The 21,831-nt window shown below is 53.4% G+C and overlaps 10 protein-coding genes across 10 annotated transcripts; 5 read left to right on the plus strand and 5 right to left on the minus strand.

Moving 5' to 3' along the window:
* Positions 1 to 5: 5 nt before the first annotated feature.
* On the minus strand, positions 6 to 3,065 carry A1O1_01147 (isoleucyl-tRNA synthetase; the record flags this gene model as incomplete). The annotated part of the gene is made up of 1 exon (XM_007722060.1): positions 6 to 3,065. One exon carries the CDS (start codon positions 3,063 to 3,065, stop codon positions 6 to 8), a length of 3,060 nt encoding a protein of 1,019 aa, XP_007720250.1.
* Positions 3,066 to 3,671: 606 nt separating this feature from the next.
* Positions 3,672 to 4,643, minus strand: A1O1_01148 (uncharacterized protein; the record flags this gene model as incomplete). The annotated part of the gene is made up of 1 exon (XM_007722061.1): positions 3,672 to 4,643. One exon carries the CDS (start codon positions 4,641 to 4,643, stop codon positions 3,672 to 3,674), a length of 972 nt encoding a protein of 323 aa, XP_007720251.1.
* Positions 4,644 to 5,124: 481 nt separating this feature from the next.
* A1O1_01149 (anaphase-promoting complex subunit 11) lies at positions 5,125 to 5,511 on the plus strand (the record flags this gene model as incomplete). Its single annotated transcript, XM_007722062.1, has 3 exons — positions 5,125 to 5,298; positions 5,351 to 5,414; positions 5,465 to 5,511. The coding sequence occupies 3 exons, from the start codon at positions 5,125 to 5,127 to the stop codon at positions 5,509 to 5,511; spliced, it is 285 nt and encodes a 94-aa protein (XP_007720252.1).
* Positions 5,512 to 7,631: 2,120 nt separating this feature from the next.
* A1O1_01150 (uncharacterized protein) lies at positions 7,632 to 9,554 on the plus strand (the record flags this gene model as incomplete). The annotated part of the gene is made up of 1 exon (XM_007722063.1): positions 7,632 to 9,554. One exon carries the CDS (start codon positions 7,632 to 7,634, stop codon positions 9,552 to 9,554), a length of 1,923 nt encoding a protein of 640 aa, XP_007720253.1.
* Positions 9,555 to 10,501: 947 nt separating this feature from the next.
* Positions 10,502 to 11,959, minus strand: A1O1_01151 (phosphatidylinositol glycan, class M; the record flags this gene model as incomplete). The annotated part of the gene is made up of 1 exon (XM_007722064.1): positions 10,502 to 11,959. The coding sequence occupies one exon, from the start codon at positions 11,957 to 11,959 to the stop codon at positions 10,502 to 10,504; it is 1,458 nt and encodes a 485-aa protein (XP_007720254.1).
* Positions 11,960 to 12,302: 343 nt separating this feature from the next.
* A1O1_01152 (uncharacterized protein) lies at positions 12,303 to 13,245 on the plus strand (the record flags this gene model as incomplete). Its single annotated transcript, XM_007722065.1, has 3 exons — positions 12,303 to 12,496; positions 12,556 to 12,573; positions 12,636 to 13,245. 3 exons carry the CDS (start codon positions 12,303 to 12,305, stop codon positions 13,243 to 13,245), a joined length of 822 nt encoding a protein of 273 aa, XP_007720255.1.
* A 147-nt stretch (positions 13,246 to 13,392) lies between these two features.
* Positions 13,393 to 13,949, minus strand: A1O1_01153 (uncharacterized protein; the record flags this gene model as incomplete). The annotated part of the gene is made up of 3 exons (XM_007722066.1): positions 13,393 to 13,571; positions 13,629 to 13,729; positions 13,786 to 13,949. The coding sequence occupies 3 exons, from the start codon at positions 13,947 to 13,949 to the stop codon at positions 13,393 to 13,395; spliced, it is 444 nt and encodes a 147-aa protein (XP_007720256.1).
* A 607-nt stretch (positions 13,950 to 14,556) lies between these two features.
* On the plus strand, positions 14,557 to 17,187 carry A1O1_01154 (uncharacterized protein; the record flags this gene model as incomplete). Its single annotated transcript, XM_007722067.1, has 1 exon — positions 14,557 to 17,187. One exon carries the CDS (start codon positions 14,557 to 14,559, stop codon positions 17,185 to 17,187), a length of 2,631 nt encoding a protein of 876 aa, XP_007720257.1.
* A 587-nt stretch (positions 17,188 to 17,774) lies between these two features.
* On the minus strand, positions 17,775 to 19,168 carry A1O1_01155 (uncharacterized protein; the record flags this gene model as incomplete). The annotated part of the gene is made up of 4 exons (XM_007722068.1): positions 17,775 to 18,080; positions 18,306 to 18,398; positions 18,456 to 18,486; positions 18,576 to 19,168. The coding sequence occupies 4 exons, from the start codon at positions 19,166 to 19,168 to the stop codon at positions 17,775 to 17,777; spliced, it is 1,023 nt and encodes a 340-aa protein (XP_007720258.1).
* Positions 19,169 to 20,198: 1,030 nt separating this feature from the next.
* A1O1_01156 (uncharacterized protein) lies at positions 20,199 to 21,830 on the plus strand (the record flags this gene model as incomplete). The annotated part of the gene is made up of 1 exon (XM_007722069.1): positions 20,199 to 21,830. The coding sequence occupies one exon, from the start codon at positions 20,199 to 20,201 to the stop codon at positions 21,828 to 21,830; it is 1,632 nt and encodes a 543-aa protein (XP_007720259.1).
* Position 21,831: the final 1 nt, after the last annotated feature.

The raw sequence follows: 21,831 nt of genomic DNA on the forward strand, positions 1-21,831 counted from the left end.
GATGCCTACTTTTGATATTCCGCCACAGCCTCTGTACAACGTCCACACAGGTGGGGGTTTTCGATATCCTGCGCCCCAGGCTTGGACAATGTCTCACGGGGGACCACATACTTCCAGCATCGAGCACACTTTGCACCACGAGCGTTGGTAACGTGGACTATCCCAAGTCTCTTCCCTTCGGACGACACAATCTCACTCGAGCGTGTCCACTCTTGGCCTAAGTCGGCGCTCGTCCGATCATCGGCATTGTCGACATCTTCCCCCATAAGTATTTCTACTTCAGACACCACCAAGATCTCTTTCAAGGTCTCTTTGGGAATGCTGGACAGGTCAATGCCTGTCTCTAGGTGGATCTTGACATCCGACGCAAGCGACTGTCCCATGAGCTTCTCCTTGCGAGCCGTTTCTTGAGCGGCTTTGACGCTTGAGTTGATAGCCATGACTGTTGGCATGACCTGCTCCAGTGCCTCATCATACCATTCTTCTGGCGGGTAGGCCCACATCCGCTTCAGGGGGTGGTCGAGCACAGCTTTATATTTCTCCGAGCTGTGTTCCCAGCTTTCCTCCACCAGAAGCGGCGTGATCGGTCCGAGCATGTTTTGCAACTGACATAGAATATGATGTAGCGCTGTCTGAGCACTCAGCCGCCTGTCACTTCCGGGCTTCTCACAATAGATGATATCCTTGATTGCCTCGAAGTAGAAACTTGACAAATCGGTGGCTACCCATCGATAGATGGCGGAAGCGGCTTTGTGAAATTCCAGATCAGGATATGCCTTTCGCACAGAGTGACAGGAGATGTAGAGCTGCAGCATCGCAATCTGGTCAAGGCGAGACATCTTGTCATATGGGACGAGCCTTTGTGGATCGAAATCTCCCAACATGCCCAGCAACATCTTCATCGTAAGACGGTACTTGTCGAGAGCATTGTGGACAGAACTGACGACCTTGTCACTGATCACGACGTCCTTAGTCCATTCGCTGCTTGCAACCCACATTCTCAGCGCGTCGGGTCCTAGCGGATGATGCTCCCTCTTGCCCTTGGTCTGTTGTGGCGCCTTCGCTGGAGCCGAGACTGTCTTGGAAGCCGGCTGGATGCCGGCAATGATCTCCGCAGGGGCAATCACGTTGCCCAGAGATTTGCTCATCTTCTTGCCGTGCGCGTCCAATGTGAAGCCGTGCGTAGCGAGGGTCCGGAACGGGGCATGACAAGACGGCGAGTCCGAGGCCGTACTCGGTTGCGATGACTTCTGGTAAGCTACATTGGTAAGAAGGCTCGACTGGAACCAGCCTCTGTGCTGATCGGTTCCCTCCACATAAACATCTGCCAGAGGTGCTGATTGAGCGCGATGGTCGAGCAACCCTTCCTTATCGCGACGCATGAATGTCCAGCTCGTACCACTATCGAACCACACGTCCATCGTGTCCATGCCACGGACATAATCGGAGGAGTTGGGAGACAACCCAGGATGCACCCATCGTGGATCGTCCGGTACGTCAGACCACCAGGCATCGATTCCCCTTTCATTAATGACTCTGATGATATGCCCAATACTCTCTGGCGTCAGCACAGCTTCGCCAGTAACCTTGTGGTAGATCGCTGGAATGGGAACTCCCCAGGCTCGCTGCCGTGAGATGCACCACTCACTTCTGTTCTCCACGAAGCTCCTTAGGCGGCTTTTTCCTGTTTCCGGCAGGAAGTGAACCGCGTCCAGGGCGTGCATGGTGTCATTCTTGATCTTGGAGATATCGGCGAACCACTGCGCTGTGGCGCGGATGATGACAGGCTCCTTGGTTCTCCAATCAATGGGGTATTTGTGCTTGTACTCATGCTGGTGGACGAGAAGCCCGTTTTCCTGCAACAGCTCCAGAACCGCCCGGTTTCCTTCTTTGAACACATATTTCCCAGCCAGCAGGCCGGGGTTGCAGGGAGAGGCCGTGTCATCGAAACGACCTAGATTATCCAGCGGCGCTCTCACGGACACCTTGGAGGCTTGGATCAAAGGCTGCAGAGCTTCGTAGTCTTCCATACCATGACCAGGAGCACAGTGGACAAGACCCGTACCGCTCTGGGCAGACACAAAGTCCGCGTGGACGATCGGTCTGTTTGCAGCGCCTTCCCCAAACTCGCTCAGACCCGAATAAGTGCTTCGCAGAAGCTTGTCGATCGGTAGAGACTCCACAACGACCTTTACCTGCTCTCCAATGGTTTCCGCCAGGTAGGGTACTCTAGCAGCCGCGACGATGAGCAGTCCGAACGTGTCTGACCTCACGAGACTGTACTGTAGTGAGGAGTGAACTGCTATGGCTTGGTTCGCAGGCAGCGTCCACGGCGTAGTAGTCCAGATGAGAGCACTGACCGGCTCATCGGCCGAGAGGAAACTCGAAGCGTCCAAGGGGAACTTGACCAGCGCCGCCGTCGAGACGTGGTCGTCCTGGTATTCGAGCTCTGCCTCCGCCAAAGCAGTCCCGGACGAGGGCGACCAATACACCGGCTTGTGCTTGCGGTAGATCAACCCGTGCTGCGCCATTGCCTGGAACACGGCCAACTGGCGCATCTCAAAGCTCTTGTCCATCGTCTTCCAGTGGTTCTTCCAGTCGCCCATGACGCCCCATGACCGGAAGCCCGCCATCTGCTTCTCCACCGTCTTGTAGGCGAATTTCCTCGCGGCTTTCCGGATCGCGACCGGGTCGACGCCTTGCCCACGTTCCCAGCCGTGCTGTTCCAACGCCTTCAGCTCGATCGGCAGCCCGTGGCAGTCCCAGCCGGGCACATAGTCGACCCGTCTCCCCTCCGCAAGCCTGGAGCGGCAGATCATGTCCTTGATGATCTTGTTCAGTGCGTGGCCGACGTGCAGCTCCCCGTTCGCATACGGCGGTCCATCGTGCAGGACGAACGTGTTCGCTGTAGGCCGTTCCCGGCGCTGCCAGGCATACAGGTCATCTGTGCATCTTGGGAGGTAGCGGGCAATGTCTGCGGGCTTCGGCCGCGGAGGGAACGTCGACGACGGTAGGCGAAGTGTGCTCTTCAGGAATTTGCCGGCATCTTTCGCGGCCTGTGTCATCTCACGAGCGGCGCACCACCATGCCACGGCTCACTATTCCCCAATACGCACCCCAGGTATCAGGGCAGGATTGGCCACGGCACAAAAAGTCAACTGAGGGCGGTGTATAATGTTCTTCGTAGGGAAGAGGTAACAAATTCTATCGCGGTTCATTTTATTGCTCGAAATCCGGAGCTCAATAATTGGTGGATACTCCGCCTGCCGGAGCATCTTCCACCATGAGGACACCGACACCATCTCAATGCGCTGGCGGCATAGCGACAGGTAAGAAATTGCTGCATCACAATCTTTGAATACGGCTACGAGGGTCTGATGGAGCCCAAAGTATGAATTGTCACAATAAGGCCATTCCATAACAGTCGAATCTCCTATGATACCTAGGTACTTTTCAGGAGTAGAGGAAATGCTATCAAAGCCAATGCGCCGTCGCTAATTGTCAACAGAACAAAAACGACGCTTGAGGTACCCTCACAAATAACCGTCCGCAGGCACTGAATGTTCACTGAGTAGGGGCGCTGGTCACTATCAAGCCGCTCGTCGGGGACACTCTGGATGCCCATTCCCTATTGAAGTTAGCTTCTATGCAGCCTCACAGCGTGGTAATACTCACGTCCAGCTGCCGTCATATAGTCTTCGATCATCTTCGGAGCCATAGTCCGCCTCTTTGAGAGCAGCCTCGATGATGGCCGCCGTAACACCGGTACCACAAGTGGTAATAAAGGGCTTGTTCGGGTCGAGGTGTCTCTCCTCGAAGATCTTGCGCAGTTCTTCGCGAGGCTTGAGAGCCTTTGTTTCAGGGTCAAGCAGCTCTTGGAATGGCAAGCTAGTTGATCCGGGCATATGACCAGACTTCAAGCCCGGTCTTGGTTCGGGCTCAACGCCCTCCCAACGGCCTTTGGATCGTGCGTCAAGTATCTGGATTTCTTCAGAGCCTTCCTTGCCATAGTCATATCCGATTGTCTTCATCTCCGGAAACTTGACCACCATATCCGTGTTGTAGCTTGGAACCGAGTATTTCGTAATGTTAGGGACCACTGGAGGGCCCGTCTCAACAGGATAACCTTCTTTTACCCAAAGCCGGAAGTTGTTCAGCACGTGTACCTTGGGATGACCGTATACTCTCATTGTCCAGGCGACTCGTGGAGCAGAGAACAATCCCAGCTCTTCAGTATCATATACCACCAGATCATCATCTCTTTTCACACCAAGTTTGGACATGGCATCTGCAAATGCTTCACATGTGGGCAGCATATGGGGATAAGGGGATTCACTGTCTTTTATCTCATCGATGTCGAAGAACCTTGCCGTCGGTATTCGCTTCTTCTTGAAGACTTCCAGTCCCGTTCTCTTCTCGGGATCGTTGGGCATGAACCATGCGGCACAAATGGGTACGACTTTTGGGGCGGTCGAGATTGCTGTCGGCGCGTTTGTGCTGATAGCATCGTTAAGCTCCTTCGGCGTGACGAAGTAGGAAGAGAAGGCGTGGCGCTGCAGTATGGAGGTCCTGTAGTATTGTAGAGCGGAGGGACGAAGAGCTCCACGACGCCAAAGCGGCGACGTGGACGTGCTGATTGGCATTTTTTTTGGAGGTGGTCAGCCGGTCATGGAGGTAAGTTGCAACCGTGCCACGTTGATGTCTAGATCAATTCAGTATAGTTCATCGTAGTACTAGCTCACAACGTACATTATTTCAAGACGTGACGAGAGTCTTCGATACTACTACTCGTGAAGTAGGAATAGTTCAAGAGCTGTGTAAACTCAGGATCTGAAGCTCTTGACGAAGCGCCCTTTCCCCCACGGGACTTGATGTTGACGTAGTGGGGACTTTTTAAGTTGCCGCCTCTTGCCCGCTTTCGGGAGGCCAAACAAAACTGATGCAGCAACACGGCTTGTGAAGGACGTCCAACGACCATTACCGGACTTTCAAGTCTATCCCAGAACTTCAACTTGAATACCTCACCCTGCAAGATGCCCTGAAGTCGCACGCTTTATCCGCAGCGATCAAGCCTACCGAGTCCAAGCACCGAACGCTGCCCTCGTCCCGTCAAGAGTCTCCAAAATGAAGGTCAAAATAAAGAAATGGCATGCGGTTGCTACCTGGCGATGGGATATGCCCGAGGATGAAGTCTGTGGAATCTGCCGGGTGCAATTCGACGGGACCTGCCCTACATGCAAATTCCCAGGTGACGACTGCACGTTGTTGATCGGCAAATGTGGCCACTCGTTCCATATGGTCGGTATACTGGTCTGGCTGCGCAGAGCAAAAGAAAGCTAACACTTGATAGCACTGTCTTCTGACTTGGATTCAGCAAGAGTCTTCGAAGGGGCTATGTCCCATGTGCCGTCAAAGTAGGCTTCCTCCTTCTTTGCAAATATGTTTCAAGTGCTGACAAGCGCAGAATTTGAATGGAAACAAGCGACCGACAAGGATCAACAGGCAACCTGAAGCGGCATCACATCGAACCTTCATACGGAGGCACTTTCCTCATTACTATTATCCTAACGAGACCCTCAGTTGAGCTGCATCCAAGCCCCAAAATGACCATCTCTTTCGACTGAGAAACGGAATATCTTTCGGCGGGTCATAAGTGCCCAGAAGAGCCTGTCGCCTCCTGTGCTGGATGTCCCGATCCTTCCTTGACCTTGAGACCCCTTTGGCTCATCCGCACTCGGCTCCATCCAGGCAACAGTTCCCGTCGGCCCGCTCCCAGGGTTGTCAGGTATACGGTTATCATACGCGCTGCCCCAAAATATCGCATCCAGAGTTACACTCGGTGTCAGGCGCGAAGGGAATACCAGGGACATACAAGCGGGTGTATAAAATCTCAGAAGTCTCAAGCCTTCATGTGCCCTGGAAGTCAGGGAACTGCTCAATCAATCGAACTCGACGGTCCAGACCAGCAGATGCCGCGATAGAGGGTGGACAGACTATAAAACATTCTCTGCCACGCTCAAAGGAGTCTGGTTACCAACAGCAAAACTCGGTAACGATGTCCACAGCTGGATCAGGGTGACTGGTCTAATGCTCAACAGCCTCTACCCTAGCTTTGCTTAGGGGGCGTAAAATTGCCGGTTCATGTCCCACCATTCAACACCCCCGCTCTAGTCATCATCCATCTTACCTCAATTCGGTCTTGGACTTTGGCCGTTTCACTTACAAAATGCTGTCCTGCTCCTCGCTCTCACTTGCGGCTTTGAACGGCGGCGATCAGAGCTTCTCCTGGGCGCACTCTGTTCCCTATTCGACTGATTCTCTGATTGAGCATTTCTGAGCTTGCAAAGAGGAGAGTCATGGTCTGCATGAGGTTGCGAGTTCTTCAGGCTACTACGGGTGCCAGCTATTACCTTCGCGCTGTTCATTGATACATTCATGAGCATGCGCGTTCAAGGATTTGGACTGGATGGATAATCCTAGCATCTCGAGGATTGCAAAATCTTTCCATCAGCCGCAGGGTATTTTGGGACTGTTGGGTCAATTTGACTCGCATCAAAGGGTCAATTCCGTACAGCGTGCTGGTAACAATACTGATGCCCATCGCCTCGGGTTTATCGCACCTGGATGGCAAGTTGATACCATGTATACCTGGGCATCCGTCCGTGTCATGACACATCTTGCACGGAGAAGTAGAGATACGAAAGGTGCCAATTAGAGGAATTGGTTTGAGTAGATTTGGCCGGTGGTGTGAAGCTGAGGGTAGACATGGCAAATTAAGGACGGTCAGAGTGACTTTAAGCTTAATATCCAACCCTAACTCTGACCTAAACGCAAAAGTCGTTGTCGGCGGAGCAAAAGTGTCACCGACCTACCGGATTGGGAATGCGATTTGCTACATTCGGGTTCCTACGCCATTTCCCAACCTTGCGACAGCTCTCCACGATACATGCCTTACTGTTTGGATCCAAACACTCGGAGTTGTCTTCTTTTGAATATCGTTACGAAATATCTAATAGGAGAATCCGAAATACCGCATTTCATGTATTAGTTGTCGCATATCACGTGAAACAAGGGTAAATACGCCGTTCTGTGGCTGGATAAGGCTGTGCATCTCACTGTCCAATCGCAGTTCCCCATCGGAGGTTGACCTCCAGCTTTTGAAGTGAAGGGTTTCGAGTGGAGCGAAAAGTGCATGGCATTCAAAGCGCTTGATGATGCGCCTAGTCCAATCCAATTCACCTCCACTTGGACTCTGGACCATCAAACACACGACAGTCATCCAGCCCCTTTGCTTGCGTACGTCTCTCCTCTCTCCAGGGCATGCTTCTCCATGTGCGCCGCTCGACAACACATACCTCCACGACTGTCTGATCTTGACTCTATCATCTCAGAACAGCGCCTCCTGCGAATTCTTTGTCTGCGGGTGACAACACGACCACAAGAACATTCCACAGCCGCACCCCTCTAGTCGGTCTGGCTCAGGCGCAAAAAGACACAGGCCATTAGGGACAGACTGAGAAAGAGTGAACTACACACAACGGTCTCTCAACGGATACGTTGGAGCCGGGCTCCCAACGGCAGTCCACATGCCCAAATCTGCGGGCTGCGGGCCGGCGCAGTCGTCCGTCAACATGCTGGTACAAGAGATGGTCCTCAACAACGACTCCAACCAATCCCAAGATATCTACGAACGGCACTTTGCACCCATGAAGTCGTCTAAGTCGGACGTCCCATTCCCCCTGGCCACCCCTCGAAAACGTGCGCCTTCAGTAGCCTCGATCGCAGACCTAGCGGAACAGGATGGACAGTCGGTGGGTGTCCTCACAATCAAAGCGACGGACTCTCCACTTCGCGGAGCAGACAAAACTTCCGATCAGACGATATGCCGTGATCCTGACGTTGACGCGACTCCTGGCGAGCCCAAGTTGTCGCTGCACGATCTTCCATCAGAAGTGCAGGGCAAAGTGCTCGACTTCATCTTTGGTGACATGCACTCTGTATATGCTGCGAGCACATCATTACGAGGCAAGAGCGTGTCTTCCCTAATGCGACATCCTCGGAGGAAAGCAGTCTCGGATCTGGCGTTGGTGTCGCCTGCATGGCGCGACCTGGTTCAAGAGCGGATATACAGACACATCAAGGTCAAAGGCACCCGAGCAGGGCTTGCCGAGTCGGAGGAGTTCTTCGTCACTCATCTGCACCTGACCAAATTCGTGCGCCATATCGAGTTCTGGGTTCCTGTTTGGGGAGACAAGGCATCCTCAGACAATCGGACCTTCGGGCCGGTCATGCATGGACCTGAACGGCCAGGATATTTCCACCTCGCAAACACGGCGAACGAAAGTCTGATTCCAGCGAACGACTTTCTAGGCTTCGGCTTCAAGCTATGCGCCTATTCAGCAACACTGTCCGAAATCTTCAACCACGTCAATTGTTTCTTTCCCAACTCGCGTGTCTTCACTCTCGAAGGCGGCCACTGCAAGAAATCCAACATGATCCGACATTTCCCACAGACCCTGTTCCCCGACCCGAACCAAAGCCTGGAAAAATTGCCTAATATTCGAACATTTGCGATGCGCGGAGCATGGAATATCATGCGGAACTACAGTCACTGGAAGACGATCGAGTCGGCACTGCCAAACGTGGAAGAATGGCACTGCGGCTATGCTAAGCCACGGATTGAAGCAGACGCCACGATCAACAAGATTCTGCAACATCTACCATCGCAACTGCGCCATGTCAATATATCTCTTGACGGAATGTACAGCAAAGATCCGCTGACAGTCGGCTCCAGCTACACACCAGGCCAACCACATCTCTGCGAACGACTAGGTCGAGTCCTGCCCCATCTCGAGTCCTTGACCTTTACAGGCAAGGTCTGCGAATGTCTGTGGACGTCTGCCTTCTCGGCGCTCTCCGGTCTAAAGGAGGAGCCGCGGCTCAAGGCTCTCGAACTCGTTGTGAAAGCGTGCTGTCGCCAGCGCGTCTCCGACATCGACCCGGAGACAGGCGAGACCATCGTCCACGAACTCGGCGGTGTCATGGCCGACGGCGCAGGGATTACTAACTTAGTCTTCATCCGGGCCTTTGAGCGCTTGGTTCTGCATACCGTCGAAGCACTCGCGCGGTTTCCTCATCTCAACTACGTTCGCATTCGTTTCATCGATCTGGATTCCCCTTGTACGCTACTCAATCCGTACTGGCAGCTCGAGAACGGCAAAGTATATGGGATATGGAACGAAGAGATCGTCGAGCGTCTCAGCGAGGTGAAACCCGATGTCGAGTATGATGAGCTGGGCGATGGCATCGAGTACGCTGGACACCGCCGCAAATCCACTTCTGCTTCTCCTGGCGTCACTGGCATCGGTGCCAATAGCAACAGTGGTCGCACGGACACTCTGGGCCCGACTATTACCAGTGCGACGGCCAGTCCCAATGCGTCGGCGGTGACCGGACTCGGCATGGGCTCTGGATGCAGTCTCTATCCGAAGTGGAAACCGCGCAGTATCAAGACGACTAGTTACAAGGTCGTCGCTGACGCGAGGGGCAGTTGACTGGATGGAGTCCCTGAATGGGATGCATTTATGCATGACAACGACAACGAAAATGAAAATGAAAATGAAAATGAAAATGATGCCCAGATGGAAACTCAGGTTGATTTGCACGACTTCTGAGCGCAGCTTTTCTTGTTCACCGGTCACCGGTCACAAATTAATGGGTTCGCTCTGGAAGGTGTTGATGCTCAGCAAGTTTGGGAACGGAAGGGCTGGATTGCACAGTGATTTCCTCGGCGCATGGACGTGTGTTGCTTATGTCAATGTCCACGACAGCCTATCTCAGAATTCTGAAGAAGGTCCAACTCATGACCAGGGGCACCATTTTATTCGACAGCCACAACGCGGGTGGGAAACATGTCGTCTTCTACTGGATTGAACCACTGTATTGCGCGAATCTGTGGCAGGGGGGACGTAATTCGTTACTGAAGCCACGACTGCGCGGATTGTGGCACCGGAAAAAGTCTCTCTACAAGCCATAATGATCATGCGGTCTCAACGAGTCTGAATTGCAGGATGGTTTAGATGTTGAATATGCGCCGAAAATCAAGTCAAGTCAGTCCAATCTTCGATTTTCGTGCTTTGCTATATGGACTTTCGAAGTTTCCCAGTGGCAGTCGTAGATATCGCGCGGGCATAGCTTGCCACAAGCCGGTTCAGACATTTAGAGGGTCTTGTGTTTCGTCTGGACGTAGCCGAACAAAGAGACAACGCCGGCAGAGGCTTGGAGATTGCATGATATTTCCATTCGATCGAGGTGACGGTTCTAATGGCAAGCTCGACCCCGGCTGGTGGGCACAAGGCACAGTACCTGCAAATCCCATCCCAGAAGGTCTGATTCTCTATAGAGACCAGTTGCAACCTTCCATAACCCTCATCTGAATAGAAGAATGATCTGTCTAGACTTGACAGAAGCTCCATAGCCGGCTAATCCATGCGCGATGAAATCAATTGCTTTTCAATACCCTGTTCCGTGGCCCTAGATGAACATTGGTGATGTCGCTGATGTCGAGGGTGCTGTTGCCTCGCGGTCTTGTGGAGGTTGGCCCAACCGTACCTATAACCCTTTCTGAGGCAGTTCTCTTTACCTCAGGAGTTGGTGTGGATGCGGATATCGGAGCTCGTGCTCCAGTTAGACGGCTGGTATTAGGAGCTTCGATTGGCTTCTCGACCACGTCTTGCACCACAATCCCCAGGATCCAGCAATTGATGGCGAAGAAGGCCAGACTGGCCGCAAACAAGCCGGGCACAAAGGTGCTTCTGCCCAAGAATTCCAATTGATAGCCCTGCTGTAACCACGCGGCCTGACCCAAGACCCAGAGCGCTAGTGCTGTAACTCCCAGTGCAGGCCGGGCAGTGAGCGATGAATCGGCAAGATACAATGGCAGAAAGATAAGGTACCACAGAAAGTACTGAGACGTGCAGACTTTGTTGAACGTGACGAAGGCGAGAGTCTGCGCAAGCATGGTTGCTGGAAGATGACGCTTGGCCAGGCCGACCGGAAGGAGAACCGCGGAAAGGAGCAGCTGTGGAATGAATGCCAGAGACTCAAAGGAGAATCGGAGGGATGAACCGGAGAATGAAGGGACCGTCGTTTGGGCAGACGAGAGATACAACAGCGTGTTGTATGGAGAGAAGTTGTGGCGGTGGTCGATCCGGGTAAGATGATGAAGAAAGGTGTGCTGAAGGAACGGTAGGCCGTAGTTATTGTACATGAGAACATTCAGAGCGGTGAACGTGAGAAGCGATGTCGACACCAGAAGGATGCGGTCTGCATTGAAGAATTTGAACACACTTTGAGCTTTAGTGTTCATTGATCCAGATGATCTGGTTTCAAGCGCCCACAGCATGCTGGCCCCGTAGATGAAAGGGTATATCTTGGAATGAACACATAATCCCAGCAGAATGCCTGACAATGTGACGCGTCGTGTCTCAAAAGCCCACAGAAGCGTCATGACCAGCACACAAAGGAGACCCTCACTGCTTCCACGAGTGCTGATGTTTGCAACCATTGGGTTCACAAGCCATACACTGGCATATTTCAACGCCTCTGGCTCTCGCATACCCCTCCTCTTCAGAACCATGAGGATGAGCCATCCAGCAATCAGATCAGACAGAGCGAACAGCACCTTGCCGAAATGGAACCAGAGTCCTCCCCAGCTGGTAGGAAGGAGAATCCAAGCAAGGAGAGGCGTGTAACGGTACGTTGCCCGATCGTAAGGAGAAGAATGTCTTGCCACGGCTCGCGCTGCGTCTGTGAAGACATAGTAGTCGATGTCGGTGTATTTTATGGCGGACACCGAGTCCTGGTATATTCCGTAGACGAGCAGGACGGCGCGTAGGAGCAAGGCTGAGAAGAAGACGGCGGTGCGGGAGGAGAACACATATGCTAGGAGAGACGGCATGTTGCCGACCGCATGGCGTTGGTATGTCTCCTGTTGGAAGAGACTTAGCCTACGGAGGCCGTGACCAACTAATCTTCACGCCTTATATAGCCACAGAAACAAACTCAATGGTGTACTGCGTAAAGGAGGTCAAGGAGCAAGGCTGCAATAATGGTGGAAAGCTGCTGAAGTTGTCACATCGAGTTCCAAGGGCTGCGGTCGTTGTCAAAGCAGCGTGGTATAATAAGTGCGTATTTCCCCAGGCTGGGCAAAAGCGGCAAGGCCATACATCCTTCCCTCTCATTTTGATGTCCATTCTACTTGTCGCATTATAGACTCCATCGTCTTACCATCTTTGAGTGACATGGCAGGGACCAAAAGATCGCATGACGGAATGGAGGTCAATCGTCCTTCTTCCAAATCAGAACCCACATCTGAGCAAACCTCTCCCTTCATCCCCGTTTTTGAGTTCTTTCGCTCAGAGCTGGACGAGCATCACGATCGAAGAGAACGGATTATCAAAGTATCACGGGATGTCACTGCTCAGAGTAAGAAGATGTAAGTGTGCCTGGTATGCAGCGACAACATGTCGACCACCGTGCTAACCGATGCTTCAGAATATTCGCTCTTCAAAGGTATGTCCATGCTCAATTGGACAGGGCTAAAGATGATGTCTGATTGATTGCGTCCGCTGCAGAGTACGGGAGCTGGGCCGACCAATTCAAGCATCCATCTCCAAGCAGATTACACCGATGCACTCCACCATCCAAGACTTGCTGCAGACCATTGTGCCAGACCTGCAGGGCATCAATGCCTACCGCTATCGGAACAACATAACCGGCGGCATCCAGGAGTTCATGGAAGCTGTGATCTTTCAGCACTATCTGACCACCCAGCGAGTGATGACTTTCGAGGAGGCGGCCGCCCAGCTGCCAGAAGGGCTTACGCTCACTTACGAGGACTATGTGCTGGGCTTGTTCGACACGACGGGCGAGCTCATGAGGTTTGCTATCACGTACATGGCCACCAATGGACGACTACCCGGCTCAGAGATGGGGTCCAAGTCCAACATCCTCACAGACATGCAGTTGCTTCGGAGTGAATTAGAAGCTCTGGATGTCGGTGGAAGTTATGGACTTTCGAAAGACTTTTGGCAAAAGCTTCGGACGACCAGAGCCTCGATCGAGAAGGTGGAAAACGGGGTGTACAGCATGATCGTGAGAGGCAAGGAGAGACCCAAGGGATGGAGACCAGACGTGTCTCTCACGGATGGGCCGAGGGAGGCAGACCAAGTGGAGAGTTATTGAAGCGGTTGCTTCTCCAGTCAATTCCTGGACTGTGTCAGTTCATGTTGTGTCAAGTGCTGGCTATGTTGAGAGCCCCCGGAAGCATTCTTTTTTCCCCTTCGAGGAGTACAACCAACTATGTCCTGTAGAGTTGTCCACAGTGCCCTGCTATGCTTGGTCTTTAAGAGGATCCTCGTCAGCTTCCAAGATGCCCTCTTTGACCAGTTCGTTGGGCTTTGGTCGTTGCTGAATCTTCTGCTCCAAACTATCTGCCCTCATGTTTTTATCAAGACTGCGCTGAGTCGCTTGCAACGCAGGTGCGGCACTGGAATCGGGGAGAATGTTTCCTGTCACATTGTAAGGACGGGCCGATCACTCAATATCTAGTAGTTGGGGCTTCTTACGCTCAATCAGCTCCTCCCGCTCCGGACGCTTCTCAAGTTGCTTCTTCAGGTTGTCAGACTGCTTCTGACGGTCCAGTTCGTGTTGCTTTGCCTGGAGGGCCCTGGTGACAAGTTAGGTTGCATCTAGGCAGAAACACACCGCACTTAGTCAACTCACGGAGCAGCATTTGTGTCAAGTAAAATATTGCGGCTCTTCAGATCTTGGACATCTGGTCGCTCCTGCAGGTGCTTCTCGAGCGAGTTGCGACGTTCGATCGGGGAAATTGACGCCTCGTCGACCTTGAGGTCGGGAGTGTTGTCTTCGTTCAGCGTGTTGGACATTGCAAGGGTGAGTCCGAGACTTTCGCGTACAGTCAAGGAACAAATGGTGCAAATGATCGATGAGAGGGTGTGAGCTACAAAGACGCTGAGAAGGGTTGCAGGTCCTCCTGTCTGACTGACGTCGCAGCGCTTTGTCCCCAGGGATGAAGCCCCCGTTGCCAATGACGATTTGTAGTTGGGATCTTGCCCACTGGCACGCCAAAAAGAGTCTATAAAGCCTAGGGAGCCCAGGCCCTGCTGATCACTCTTTAGGCTCCAACTCACCTGTGCCACTGTAATGCTAATGCCCCGCACTGCACCAGAGCAACCCTGTTGCTAGACTGCGCCGTTATCTAGCACTGGCTCCCACACCCCATTTAGCTCCCATCCCGCCCGCGCCAACTGCGGGATCAAGCCTTTTAGGCATCACTGCCGCCTAACCGCCTTCAAGTTTAACGCAAGCCTTACTAGAGCGCGTCGCGCGTCACAATTCCAGATAATTGAAACTTGCCTGCGCCTGCTCTTCTGATACAGTACATCCTCAAGTGCATTCGCACTCCGCCTTCCAACTCCTGTTGCCCCAAAACATGAGATACGATCGACTTCTATCGTCTGCCATGTCCTTGCAATGTGGATCCTCGAATCTAATGACGACTTCCTCCAAGGAAAACGTATGTGGCTCAAGCCTGGGCAGAAATACCTCTTTGGTCGGGTAAAGAGAGAAGGAGTCCAGTTTGCCATCGACCACAAGACTGTTTCAAGGAAGCATTTTATCATAGAGGTAGATGCGGTCAAAGAAGGAGATGTGGCACACATACATGCCCGGACGACGATCAGAATCCTGGATCAGAAATCCAAGAGTGGTACTGCCATCAACGGGGAAATCATCAAGGGAACTTCGAAGGAATTGAAGAGCGAAGAGAACTCGATCCGGCCTGGAACCTGTCCTCATGAAATCATTATAAGATGGCAACCATGTGTGCTCACGTTCAACCTCCTCAAGAAGGAGATCAAGTCTGGCATCCTTAAAGCCAAACAAACCAAGGTTCAAGGTCTGGACATCAAGGCCATTGGCGACTTTGTTCCTGAGCATACAACACACGTGGTGGCAAACAAGAGGAACACCGCAAAGGGCTTGCTGGCATTGGTCACAGGAAAATTCTTGGTGGCGGAGTCGTACCTTGACGCCTTGGAATATGCGGCCACGCCCACGAACTTGAGCCAGGAAGAGAACCTTTCCCTGCTGGAGACCGACTTTGATAGTGCATGGCCTGATCCGAAAGATCACTTGCCTCCTCCGGGGAGAGAGCCCACCATCCGACCAGCGGAAGCATACCAGCCTGATCCATCACGTGAGACCGTTTTTGAAGGCTACACATTCGTCTTTGGTGACCAAACTCAGTACGACAATCTTCTCCCTGTCATCAGCAGTGGTCATGGTAAAGCACTGTTATTTAAAGTGAACAACGGCGAAACGACAGCAGCAGAACTGATGGAATTTCTACAACATGCTGCCGGCAACAAGCGACCAGATGATAACAATGGTTGGGCGAACGTTAGAGTCATTCTGGTGCGATGGCAGGGGAAAGACGAGATGCATGACTGGACAAACACCCTGATCAATGAGATTGCCTTGAAGATGGATCAACGAGCAATCGACCAATCGGAGTTTCTAGACGCGATATTGGCGAACGATGCCAGTTTACTGCAGCAGAGCATCCCTTTTGAGAGCACCACTGATGGGATAAGAGCTCCCCCGGCTTCGGTGGTAAACCCGATTGCTACACAAAAGTCCTCCGAAGCCCGCGAGGCTGTTGGCCGCCCATCTCAGAGACTGGAGAATGGACAGTCACGGGCAGGTTCGGGACCGCAACCAAGAGTCAACTCTGTTTCAGATCCTGTGTCTTCTCAACCTCCCGCCCAGGGTGCGTCTCAAACCAGCACTACCGAACAGAGGTCGACACGCCCGTTTTCAGGCCCTCGCTTTACACAAGCTAGCCGATTCAAGAACTTTGATGACGGCTTCGATCCTGATGCCATCGGTGATTATGATGATGACGAAGAACAGGAGGCGTCTGACCCGGAAAGTGACCCCGAACCGACGATGCGCGTGCAGTCATCGACGGTAAAAGAAGAACCGGAGCCGACCGCGAGGAAACGTTTACGTTCTCCATCTGAAGAGCCGAGAGATACATTTGCTGAAGAAATCAATGATCTCCTTCCAGCAGCCACGGCCTTCAAGCGACGAAAGGTTGCCGAAGCGGAAGCGAATGGTACAGTTGGAGATGCGGGCAACGCTAGCTCACGGCGAGCTGCAGTGGAGAGAGTGAAGAAAGATCCAGAGATTGATGTGCGCGAGATTGTCAAGGCGCAAAGGGAAGAAAAGGAAAAAGCTGCGCGGAGAGAGGAAGAGGAGCTGGAAACTGGGCCGACCTCCATTGAGGATAGGGCGCCGGCGAATCTCGTTACAATTGTCACAATGGAGCTTCCCGTACGAAACAAATCCAAACAGACTATCAGAACCAACGGCGAGCACGGTGAGAACTGGGACCCGAGATGGAACGGCCGAAAGAATTTCAAAGGTTTCCGCAGAAAGGGCGAGGCGCCACAACGAAGGGGCCATGCCAGAAAGGTCATTATACCGCTTGTCGAGGTCAAGGGCAATACGTATGGGCTTGGTGAGCAGTACTGGGAGAAAACGCAGGAAGAAAAGGAGCGAGAGAAGGAACGAAAAAAGAAAGAAGAAGCCCGGAGTCAAAGAACCCAAAGTCAGACGCAGCGCTCAAGTGGAACCAGATCGTCAGGAATGAGGGCCGTTTCTGATGATGATGAGGAGGACAACGACGACGACGATGGCAGTTTTGGCGGAGCTCCAGACCATCCCGCTTCAACGAGCCCAACCATGACCCGACTTCGGCGTGAGGCAGCTGAGATTGTGCACTACGATATCGACCCAGACACGCCCAGAAGGACGCGTGCCGATGACAGGAGTCAGGCGTCTACTGTACGAGCAGGAGCCGACCACCCCACATCGCAGAGGCGATCTCAGGTGGCAGCATCGACCGCCAACACTGCTTCGACGTTCGGGAAGAGAGCTGCGGGTTCGCTCACAAGTACTAGGGAGGCGAAACGGCAGAAGACGCTGCCTGTCACCGTCATCCACGAGAAAGATAGTGACGATGATGACAGCGATGATCTGAAGTTCCGGTTTGGCTCGAAGGCCCGCAGAGGCAGGGGTGCGCGTGGCAGAGGGCAGTAATAAAATGAGTTAATGGCCGTAGCGCTAGATAGGGTTGTAGAGGGCTGTCTGTCTTCTTGCTCAGATATGACCATGGCGACTCAACGACAGAAAGTTCCAGGGCGGGGGAAACACAGAATTGTGTGCATTAGTTGTAACGAATACATGGGCTTCAAGGCGGGAAATGTCACACTGTTCGGTGCCAGGCGGACAAGGCTGTAGCCCCTGGATCCAAAACCCGACCCCTGAACCCAGAGTGGGTTATTGAGAAGTAGGCGTTTGATTCGACTTCCTAGCATGGACTACCTTGGTAAACATTGGGCGAAGACACACCTTCCTAAACTCGTCTCCCGCCGTAATTTTATGCTATGTACCCAGTTCTGGCATAGTCTATGCCCTCAAGTGTCGTTGGTACACTACGTCCACAATCTGCGGCCGTAGTCCTCCCTCCATGGGCTCGGGCAGACATGTTCGCGATCCCCTCTTTCGGTTCAATGGAGGTTGTTCCACACTGCATCCACAGCGAGGACAGCCACCTGTTGCTAGGCTTCACGCCTTGCTCTGGTGACCGAGGCATGAGGGCAGTGGAACTTTTCTTGGTGGACCTATCACCGCCAATAAGTGGGCTCTTTTCCCTTGAGATAAAGCTCCCAAGCCTCATCCAACACCTTCACCACCTCGTCCGGCAATGGCCCTTTCTCCAGGTCCGCCAGGTTCTGCTGCAACTGGCTCAGACTGCTGACGCCGATGATGATGCCGTCGTTGCCGCCCTGGCTGGCCAATTTCAGGAGGGAGTGGTGCACGCACCATCGCAGCGCGGTTTCCACGAGTGTGAGGTTGTGTTGCTTGACCACGGGTTCAAGGTGCTGGAGAGCCGAGAACGTCGTGTCATGGAAATAGCGTTCTCTGTACATCTGTTCAGGAAGGGATACTGTTAGCTTTCTTTGGTTGGAGTGTAAAAAGTCGACAAGCCAATCTGACTGGATGGTGGGATTGATCGAGATGTAGAAGAAGAGAAGCACGCTCTATTTACCCTGCCAACTCTTGCGTCACTCTTTGAGGCAGTGTTTGAGTGGCAATTAAGGCGCAACAGGTGCTATCAAGAGGTGTGGCTTTGCGGCACGATGCGCTGTACGTACCTTGCCTTGCCGTTCGTTGACATTGGCGAATCGTCCTTCCGCAGGTATTTCGGATTTCGACTTGTACTTTCCACTGAAGACGCCACCGGCAAGCTGGTGAGAGGGTTAGCAATGTGTCAGGAGCATGGTTGGCATTGGAGATAGACATACCGGATTGTAGATCACCACATCCAGACCGTATCTGTACTCAATGTCAGCAGGATATCCCCACAGCGGCAGTGGCTCGCAAGGCTGCGAACGCCTTGACGGCACAGTCCAGAGTGCACTCACTTCCTGCAGCACGGGAGCAACTCGACCTCAATGGACCTAGTGAGCGCATTATACATGGCCTGGTAGATGGTCGGCTTGACCCAGCCTCTTTCATTGGCGATGTTCCAGATCTCGGCGACCTCCCAGGCGGCATAGTTGCTCAGACCCAGCTGGACGAACTTGCCCTCCTTGAACAAGGCGTCGCACTCCCCCAACGTTTCCACAAAAGGCACGCTCCGGTCCGGCGCATGCAGATAGAAGATATCCACCGTGTCGGTGCCCAGCTCCTTCAGGCTCTTCTCCAACGTGGCGCGCAGCTGCGCGGGCTTATGGCCACCGGGCTCCGCGGGGTAGCACTTTGTCGCCAGCGTCAGCCCGCGCTCTTTCCACTTTGCTTCGCGCGTGAAGCCTTCCTGGTCGCCGCCAACATACATCCGCGCGGTGTCTACTTCGTTGTAGCCCTGCGATTGTAGGTAGTCGAGGCTCTTGTTGAACTCGTCCAGCGAGGTGATCCGGGCGCCCTTGGCTTCCGTGCCTGGGGGCCCGAAGGTCATCAACCCCAGGATCACGCGTGGCTTCGAACCCATCGTCATCGTTGACGGGATGAGGGGCATCGCGACGGCCGAGGATGAGGAATCTGGTGCGTTAAAGAGGATAGGCGGGAGATTGGGAGGGTGCTAGGTACTGAGTACTCGAAAGCGTCGTAGTACTGTGTCGAAGCATAGAACAGAAGAACAGAAGAATTACAACACTTCCAGCGTTCTAGTCCTCTATAGATAAAGGATTCTTGTTGTGGACTCAAAGCCCGGAGAAAACGCCTAGTATCTGGACATTTCATCAATCACTGCAGTGCCCCTCCGGCAAGTCTCCGCCTTGTCCACTATAACGGTCGAAATATGGTCCAATGTTTAGATGACGCCACTCCAGTGGTGGTCGAGTGCTAGCGGTGGTTCGGTTGGTACGCAGTAGTCCGAAAGAGAGATATGGCATCGCACAACATGCCGAGCAGTTCATCTTGTTTACGGGAAGACCTTGCAACGGTCAGGGTATATCGAGGAGGAGTATCGACTTGCAGAGATGGTACAGCAGTTGCACTCCTCAATAGTAGACCTCTAGCATTGGACAAGGCTGAGGCTTCGAGGCTTCGAGACAAGACGCAAATTGCCACATTGCAATCAATGCTCCGCCGTGAATGTCCCCGCGGGTTTGTTACTGCGAAGCGCTACTGTCATCCCGCAATCTCAGGGTGCGGCCATCAGACAGACGCGATGTAATTGATGCAATGATGCATGCCACAATGTGCATGGGTTCGACTGGGTTCGTGGTGTCCAAGTTGAGGCTCGTTACGCGGACGCTGCAATCTTCATTTGCTCGGCATCATTGCCAAACCCGTTCACAAATGCTCGTTCGTTATTAGCCGGCTGTCAGAACCTGGGCTACAACTCTGATGATATACTCGCAGATGACATTCACGCCGTCTCTGCTTTTGCACGACTAAAGAAGCACCGGGCTCCACCGACACACCCCAGGCCGATCATCTATTCGTGTTCGCGTTGACGGTGCTGGACTCTGTCCTTTTCTTCCCCCAAGCCCCCACGCCTGACCAGACCACGCCTGGTGACGCTTCCCTCCTTGACCGCGTGGATGACAACTTCAGATAGCAGCGACTCGAATGTTGGCGACATTGTCTTTACCCCTTCCGGCACCGAGTCGCCTCTCCCTCCGTTTACAGGCGCCCACAAACCCTCCGGCCGTGCTCGAAGCCCCTTGCGTATCTCCTCGTTACAGCCCACCGTCAAGGACGAGTCCCATGCAAGACGGCACCAAGACCGCCTCCTTTTCGATGAAGAGCAGGATCTGGATCCTTCAGACGACGAGATGGCGGTGAAGCCTTCGATGCATCGGCCCTCCGGGCCACAGGCACATTTACCGTTACTGGGAGAAGACAAATCGCTCATTCGGGGACGGCCACAGAGTCCCAGGCTTGCTGGGTCGAGCAGATCTCCATTCGCGTCACGAAGAAGCACGTTCCGGTCCAGATCACCGACATATGCGCAACCCGAGGACGTGGTGCGGCGGAAATATATCTATGCCTCCTTCTTTCTGGTTCTCTCTCTGATCACGTTTGTGGTGCAGACCGAGACCGCGGTCTATATCCAGCACGAATTGAAATGGGACAAGGCGTACTGCATGATGTATTTCACGCATGGCTCCTGGGTGTTTCTGTGGCCTTTCCAGCTTCTTGTCATTCGAATTCAAAAGCGGAAGATCTCCTGGCCTGCGTTCTGGCGTCGCCATAAGTACCTCCTGAAGTCTACTGCTCAGATGGTCCAGTCCCAAGAACTCTATCTGTCGCCTGCCGCCGCGTCGGTTTCGCCCTGGCCCTATATGATCAAGGCGACAGCCTTCATCACGACCTTCCTCACCATGGCCGGCGGCTCATGGTACGTGGCTGTCAATTTGACGTCTCCTTCCGATTTGACGGCCATCTACAACTGCTCAGCCTTCTTCGCCTACGTCTTTTCAATTATGCTTCTGAACGATAGACTGCGCTTCGACAAGGCCTTTTCTGTCGGCCTGGCTATCATCGGGGTTCTGATTGTCGCGTACGGCGACAAAGATGATTCGACGCCGGGCCCTGGGACTTCGAACCCAGGCGCAGAGCAGGGCTTCAGCACCAAACTCCTCGGCAATATCATAATTGGCCTCGGGTCTGTCGCTTACGGCCTCTACGAGGTCCTCTACAAGCGCTTCGCATGTCCGCCGGAAGGCACTTCTCCGGGCCGAGGCATGATCTTCGCCAACACCTTCGGCAGCATGGTCGGGCTTTTCACGCTTCTAGTTCTCTGGATCCCTCTGCCGATTCTGCACATTACAGGTCTGGAACGATTTGAGCTGCCCACCGGCCGGACTGCAGGCCTGCTTGCCATCTCCACGCTTTCCAACGCCGTCTTCTCTGGCTCCTTCCTCGTCCTCATGTCTCTCACGTCTCCTGTACTCAGCTCCGTTGCGTCGCTCTTGACGATTTTCCTCGTCGGGATCACGGACTGGCTGATCACGGGCAAGCCGCTCAGCTCGGCCGCACTAGCAGGCGGTGCGCTGATCATTGTCGCTTTCTGCATGTTGAGCTTTGCCACGTACCGGGAGATGAAGGAAGAGCAAGTCAAGCGGGAAGAGGACTCGGACAAAGTGTTCGAGGACGACGAGGACGACTTCGTCCCGGGCAATGAGGATGATGAGCTCGGGCGACCCAAGCGAAGAGCGAGCGATGATTGAT

Source organism: Capronia coronata (genome assembly GCF_000585585.1).
Source record: "Capronia coronata CBS 617.96 chromosome Unknown acBCG-supercont1.1, whole genome shotgun sequence".
NCBI classification, from domain to species: domain Eukaryota; kingdom Fungi; phylum Ascomycota; class Eurotiomycetes; order Chaetothyriales; family Herpotrichiellaceae; genus Capronia; species Capronia coronata.